The sequence below is a fragment of the Diadema setosum genome, assembly GCF_964275005.1.
Source record: "Diadema setosum chromosome 20 unlocalized genomic scaffold, eeDiaSeto1 Scaffold_20_unloc_1, whole genome shotgun sequence".
Lineage (NCBI taxonomy): Eukaryota > Metazoa > Echinodermata > Echinoidea > Diadematoida > Diadematidae > Diadema > Diadema setosum.
This window is the reverse complement of record NW_027307649.1, coordinates 198303-206445: the sequence shown is the minus strand read 5'-3', so window position 1 is coordinate 206445 and position 8143 is coordinate 198303. Positions and strand designations below refer to the sequence as shown.

Sequence of the window (8143 nt, the reverse complement as noted above, 5' to 3'; positions counted from 1 at the left end):
ACACTGTTCTCTGTAATAATAAAACAACAACTATCGTGATCTGTCAATACATGCTTGGAAACCTAAGGAAATACATGTTTCATCCTGACAATATCCCCCACCTTAAGATATAATTCAAGGGGAAATCTTAATTATATCAACAACAACAAAAATGTATTTTCCTTGTAAAACACTGGCATAACAGCTATGTTCAAAGAAAAACCTAGCAACTGAGAATCACCTTTATTAAACTATAACAAAAAACCAACCATATACCCTACAATTATATGCAACCCTGTGCATCAAGCAATTACACCTTGTACATACCAGTTCTAATTCCTTTCTGAAACATTACCTAATAACAAACAATGATTTCACTACTACTGACTAAGCAAACAATAAGCTTGCATAAAATGTGCTCTCTATGTATTTCGCATGTGTAGCACATAATTCTAATCGGTTTCACCTAAAACTGATGTAATTGCTAAACACTTGCAACATACACTGATCACCACTGTGCCTATCGTTTCGAATCAGTCACATTATATGCACTTGTGTAAATGTTTAATAAACCACCAGAAACTCTCAAATATCACAACTTATCTTTAATTAATGCCAAAATTATTAAAACTACAATAAAACTTTCCAAAACAAACAAAACCAATTTCCCTTTTTTTTTGTAATAAAAAAAGTGACACATTCCAAGTTCAAACAGACTTATTAAACTTACATAATAATCATAGAACAATTCTACGAACAGCATGATCTTTTTTCTCACACTGCACATCATGCTTTGCGTGACTATGCATACATAAGTTTCAGATTTGGATAATACATGTATGTGTGTCAATGATGCCCCATAGAATTACAGAGTATCAATGCTAACCTTGCAACCTCTTGACTGTCTGAAGATCTGGTGTCTAAGGAGAGACATTAAACCTATCTCACTCCTCAACTCTGAATTATCACCTGTACGATCCTGTATAGTAGTATCCAGTAATAGTTAGATAATAACTCAAGCTATGTAATTAAACATTACATATGCGATAACAACTCAAACTACAATCTGTACATGTACATAATTATACACTACAACGCGATTGCCCTACACCTAATCAATAGCGACGTTGATGTAGTGCGGGTGTAGTCTTGTCGCAACGCTGAAAGAAATAACAGAAATAAAAACAAGTATCATATTCTTTGCTTTGCGCATTTTGTTCTTAGCAAACAAAACATGTACAAAGGAGTTACTGAACTTATTGATTTTTTTTTCATGTATATGTCCATATTAACACCTGTCTACAGCCAACCATGTTGCCTGTACATTTAAAGTAGACTTCCATGATAATGCATCTTTGTAACCTGAAGAAAAATCTTATAATACTGTACTGACGTCAGATATATGCAATAAACACTGTATATAAAAAAAAAAATGTTTTGTCAGAATTGGTTATCTTGGCTTTACTATGTTCCATTTGAATTTGACCGTCTACTCTGTGTTGTAGGTTCACACTAGGCGGCTCATGGCATCTGCAGCCACATTGTCTTTGCCCTTTACAGAGACGAGCCTGAACCTGTGCTCCTGTAGGCTCATGCACCATCGCATGATTCTTTTGTTGTGCATTTTCTTCGCCTGTATGTACGTTAGCGGCTTGTGATCTGTGTGTACTTCGAAAGACCGGCCACACAGATAGAACTCGAACTTGCGAATGGCCCAAACAATCGCAAGACACTCCTTCTCGATAGTGGCATAACGACATTCCCTCGGAAGGAGTTTCCGACTTGCGTAAGCCACTGGGAAGTCTTCGCCATTCCGTTCTTGCATTAGAACAGCACCAAGGCCAGTGTCTGAGGCATCGACCTTCAACTTGAATACCTTGGTCTCATCGGGTAGGTGTAGAATGGGTGGCTTGATCAAGCTCTTCTTCAACCCGAGGAATGCTTGTTCTTCGCCTTCTCCCCACTTCACCTTCTCGGGACTTCCCTTCTTCGTGAGATTTGTGAGGGGCAATGCCACATCGGCATAGTTGGGTATAAAATCCCGGTAATAGCCGGTAAGGCCTAGGAAGGATCTGACCTGCTTCTTGGTCACCGGTCTTGGGGCCTCGGCAATCTTCTTTGTGAGACGTTCGCTCGTCTGTAGGATCCCCTCACTCACCTCATGGCCAAGGAACTCTATGGACTGAAATCCCAGCGCACACTTGGTTGGTCGAGCTGCCAAGTTGGCCTCCCGCAGTCTACTCAACACGGCTGAGAGTGTGGTCACATGTTCCTCCCACGAGTTTGTGTGCACCAACACATCGTCAATATAGGTCACCACATTGGGAACACCCAATAGCAGCTTTCTCATCATCTTCGTGAATTGGGCCCCTGCTGTGACAAGTCCAAATGGCATGTATCTGAATTGGAATTGTTCTATCGGTGTCAGAAATGCTGTCTTGGCCTTGTCTGAGTCTCTCAAAGGGAGCTGCCAGTATCCCTTTGATAAGTCCAATTTACTGAAATACTTGCTCTTTGCAAGTGACGCAAACAAGTCTTGCTGCACCGGCATCGGCTCAGGATCGAAAACCGTAACCTTATTAAGGCGCCGAAAATCGATACAGAAACGGTTGGTTCCATCCGGTTTCTTTACCATCACAATCGGATGACCATAGGGAGAGTCAGATGGTTCAATAACACCCAATTTCATCATCATCTCAACCTCCTTCTGGATTTCACCTTGCAACGCTTGGGGTACGCGGTATGGTGGTGACCGCACCGGTTCGTCTGTGGTCAAGTGTATCTTGCACTCTGCAATACTTGACTTCTTTGGTACATCTGTGAACACATCCTGATACTCACACAATAATCGTCTGATCTGCTCTTGTTTCACCTCGTCTAGGGAAACATCCAGCTGTACATCCTCAACGAATTCTCTCTGAATCGGACAAGGCATTTCTGGTATCTCAGTGAACACATCATCGTTGTTTTCCATGCCTTCGTCACTCCACAACTCATCTACACCACCATCATGGCACATCTCGAAACAACTTCCAGCAGTTTCTTCCTCTGCTACCCTGCTGAAGTATCGCTTGAGCATGTTTATGTGGAATGTCTTTTTCATGCCATCTACATCCACTACGTAGTCATAGTCATACTTGGCACCGACCACCTCATATGGCCCTTTCCATTTGACCAAGAGCTTGTTTTGCTCCGTCGGCAGTAACACCAAGACTTTGTCTCCGATCTTCAACTTCCGTTTCTTCGCACCTCGATCATAGTAGGTCTTGTACCGCTTTGCCGACTGCTTCAAATTTTCCTGTGCCATCTGCCATGACTCAACAAGTCTCTTTCTCAACTCGATGACATACTCATACTCACTCTTTCTTTCTGGCTCGACAGCATCGTTTGTCAACAGCTCTCTCAAAACCTCCATGGGTCCTCTCACATGCCGACCGTATAGTAATTCAAATGGAGAAAAACCCAGGCTTGAGCTTGGTGCCTCTCGCAAAGCAAACAAAAGGGCAGGAAGATACCTATCCCATTGGCGTGGCTCCTCTGTGCACAACCGCTTCAAAGACGATTTCACCACAGCATTATACCGTTCCACTAGCCCGTTGCACATGGGATGGTATCGGGAACTCGTCAACTGCTTGATTGACAATAACCGGCAGACTTCTTTCATCAAGTCAGAGACAAATTGGGGTCCTAGGTCAGACATAACCTCTTGCGGTATACCCACTCGACTGTACACTGTCACCAGTGCTTCTGCGACATCGACTGTCGTTATTGACTTCAACGGAATCGCTTCCGTATACCTCGTGGCATAATCTACAATTGTCAATATGTAGGTGTGACCACGTTCAGAGGGAGTGAACGGCCCCATCAAATCGATGGCGATACGCTGAAATGGTACCTCGATTGTTGGTAGTCTACCTAACTCCACCTTGGGTACTTTGCCTTTGCTGATGGTCTTCTGACATACATCACATGATCGGCAGAAATTGGCAATGTCTTCATACATGCCCGGCCAAAAGAACTGTGTCTTTACCTTTGACAATGTGTTGTTGATCCCTAAGTGACCACCAAACAATGACTCATGTGCCAAATGCATGATATCAGCACGATATTCCTTTGGCACCACAACAAGTTTTGGGCCAATCCCCTCTGTCGGGTTTTGCGGATCTCTTTCCTGCCTCAATAGGCAACCTTGATCTACCCGGAACAGATACCTGGAATTATCAGTCACACCAACCTTATCCCACGATGCTCGAAGAGTGGGGTCATCTTTCTGTTTCTGACGAAACTCTGGCGGATCTGCGACTTTGACCGAATCGACCACAACTAATCCCTTCTTGGGTTTTGCACTGCGTGCTTTTTGGGCCCGTGTCTCCACAGCCATGACAGCTTGCACTCCACTGTCATCATTCCTGACTGAACACTCTGTCTCGCCCAACACCTGGTCTTCTTTCTGAGATCGGGTTTCGACTGCCATCACCTGTGGATCATCTTCTTTCACCTCAGAAAGATTGTCAACCTCTTCCTTATCAACGCCATCAACCTTGGTATCTACAGTTTGCTCACCATCTCCAATGACGTATCTACCACCATCATCCTCCTGATCAGCATCGTCACTCAATGCTTTGCCCCCTCTGGGCACCCACTTCAAATCTGGATCATTGGGCTCACGTGCACCAGTGACATTCCCAACAATCACTCCACACAAGCAATCCGGCATACACAATGCTTCAATCTCACCTGAAAAATATGGAGAGTCTAACTCTACCTTTGCGACTGGAAATCGCTTGACTGTTCCATCAATCAACCTCACTGTTTGACACTTCCCAGTCAGCTGATGTCTCTCAACCAGTCTGGACTTAACAACGCATGTACTGCATCCTGTGTCACGGAGTACTGAAATTGGAACTTCACCAGGATATAACCTGCCTGAAACAACTGGCATACGATTCATCATCGCACTTACTTGTCCGTAAGCCATTCCCAGCTTTTCAACTTTCTGATACCCGTCCACGGGCACATGATTTCCAACAGGCATGCACGCAGCTGATTGCCCTGTTGCCTGTGGCTGTTTGCCACCCCCGTCATTTGACCTCAAACTACCTATTGAGTTTCCTGGACTGCCAGCTGACGGCGTGCTAGCATCCATGTTTGACCGTGTCATTTCTGATTCTTCAGTTAGCACCTCTGTACCAACCATTGCTTGAGCTGATTTCACACGCACCATGGGACAATCCCTCTTCAAATGTGTAGGACTCCCACACTGATAACAACCCCTCGGGCCATCTCCGCGCCCAGCCCCGTACTGGGTTTTCTTACCCTGTGATGGCTGATTCCTTCCCCTCACTTCAAATGGGCGCTGTGGGGGTTTCGGACTGCCTGGTGTGTTTTTCACACCACCTTGTGAGGGCTTTGAACCTCCCCATTTCTGATTCTGATCAGATGTCTTTGATTGCTGTCCAAATGTGTGCACACCATGTGCATTTACATACACATCAGCATTCTTACTGACCGCCTCCATTGAATCACAATCCCTTTCTTTCAAAAATGCCACCACTTCCTTTGAACAATTATTCAAAAATTGTTCCCGTAGGACTAGATCAAACAACTTATCATACTCTTCATCGATCCCTGACAACTCAATCCACTGCACCAGATACCCTCTGAGCCTCGTCGCAAAATGATGTGGCCTTTCTCCTTTCTCTGGCCGTGCAGTCCTAAACTTCCTGCGATACCCTTCTTCAGTCAACTGAAAATGCACCATCAACTCCTGTTTGACTCTTGCATAATCATCTCTATCAGCAGGCTCCATTCTGTTCACCACTTCAAGGGCTTTGCCACTCAGATTTGAAATCAGATATAAGGCCTTGAATTCAGTAGGGATCTTCTGACTGTCAGCAAACAACTCAAACTTGTTGATATAGGCATCGAACCTATCCCGATTCTCGTCAAACTTGCCTATTTTCAAGTGCAAACCACTCAAATCCACATGCGTACTACTACTGGAATTTGTCGATCTCATTTCAGCCATTTTCATTTCATGTTCCCGGACCTTGGCTCTTTCCTCAGCCCGCATTTTCTCTGCAGCCTCATCACAACGAGCATTCACGAAACTATTCAACTCTCCACCGGAGTAACCAAGTTCCCTACCAAGGGTGGCAAAGTCTCTAATTTGTTCTGGAGTTGCCATCGTATCATCCAACAACAGCCAACCAAAAGAACATCAACCAGGAGAAAAATCCACTCCCAATTCACAACAATTCACTGAATACTCCGCTCAGACTTTTAACTGCGAATTCGACACAACCTCAACCAGGTCTACTCTTAACCAGTACACACCTTAATACATGCATACACTGCATACAATACCATGCTCAACTACATAACACCTTAAATCAACCACATGATAAGGAAGCCTTTAATTTTCTTTACCAGTCTATGGCTGTGTCTTACACCACCTAACATAGATCTAACGTTAGCAGGTCTCGGTGGGACCTCCAAAATTGTCACATAGTGACCTTGCACCTTGTCACTCTGTGGTTATATTTTTTTTTTTTTTATACCTGCTAGTTCATCTACTAATGGCAATAATAACTACCGTTATAGCTACACAGCCACACTAAAACTTTAATAGGCCCATGATGTAAACACGATTATGAATTCACGTGCACACAAATCAATGTTTGACTGACCGTTTGACACCACTTTGTTTATTTACTCATGTGTAAATTCTACAACAGGGTAATGCCTTGTGAAGGAGCTTGGCATTAAGTCTATGCAATCACATAAAAATTATCGTTAGTGTGAGCACTCAACTTAGATACTGTAGTCGACGTCTGCATTGGCTATACCAATACACGCAGCCTCTAATACACCACACGTCCAATACAGCACTGTCTGTGTTCGCAAGATGTCCCCACAAAACGTCTCGACATCGTCCGTCCTTCCCCAGCCGGATCCAGATCGTCGACCTCCACTGCTAAACCCTCAGCACAGCACGACGAGCGTCACGATCATTGTCTTCGATGAGAGCTCACCGACCTCCACTGGTAAACCGTTAGCACGATTGTCACGGTCATTGTCCATGATGAGAGCTGACTTGCCTATCGTGGTCGTCCATGCTTCCTCTTATCCTCTCCTCTCGGCTCTATCTATTTCCCCGCACGTCTACCTTACCAATCTCCCGACTATAAAATGCATAACCTCCCATACCGAATGTACGACACTACAGTACGTCCTACACAGACCACGGCGCACGGAATGTGGTTGCGTGTCAGCTGTTTACCTATGGTCTACTGATTTGCATACAATAAACAAACAACTACGCAAATTTTCAAACCCACCATATCTTGGCTATTATACTTCCATTGATCTAAGCTTACACTGTTCTCTGTAATAATAAAACAACAACTATCGTGATCTGTCAATACATGCTTGGAAACCTAAGGAAATACATGTTTCATCCTGACAATATATATATATACTATATTAACTCAGTTTCATAGGATCTCATTTTATCTTCCTGCAGTAAAAACAACGGATACATAAATCTACCCAAAGCTCTCGGGAGAGGGCATGGCATTCAAACAATAGTGATATCTTTGCAAGTTTTGTTTCATTAAAAGTCCTCAGGAAGGAATACATGTATTCAAAAGCATCGTCGCTCTTTACAAACAATGTCATCACCATCCTTCACACCGCAATCGTCGCAAATTGCCTCTTTGTCTCATTCTATGTAATGCAGTTTCCTTTACTGGTTATACTGCGATGTATAACTTCATGCACTTTCTCGAACAATGTGATAGAAAGAATGAAAAAGTAAACAAAACAGAACAACAACAAACAGACCCTAATTTCAATATGTCATGATAGTGTCTGACAGGGTTTTTTTGTTGTTGTTGTTGTTTTTTTTTTTTTTTGCTTTCTTTACAAAACCATCTGCGAGCCTTTCCTACAAGCTTGCTATTTTTACGCAGGTCCCTCTTTTCCATTAATGTAATTACTTTTAACAATTAGCTCCATAATAGCTGCACATTCATTTGATGTTACACTTTAATTTTTATTTTTAAATCTGTATCGATAGCAAACATGCGTTATTGGAAATACCATTTCAGTGGAATTTGAAAAGTTTCAAATTTGAATACACTGAGAAGAGGAAGTAGAATAG

The 8143-nt window shown here is 43.1% G+C and overlaps 1 protein-coding gene across 1 annotated transcript; it reads right to left on the bottom strand.

Moving 5' to 3' along the window:
- Positions 1-1486: 1486 nt before the first annotated feature.
- LOC140245673 (uncharacterized) lies at positions 1487-6166 on the bottom strand. The gene has a single exon (XM_072325219.1). It carries the CDS (start codon positions 6164-6166, stop codon positions 1487-1489), a length of 4680 nt encoding a protein of 1559 aa, XP_072181320.1.
- Positions 6167-8143: the final 1977 nt, after the last annotated feature.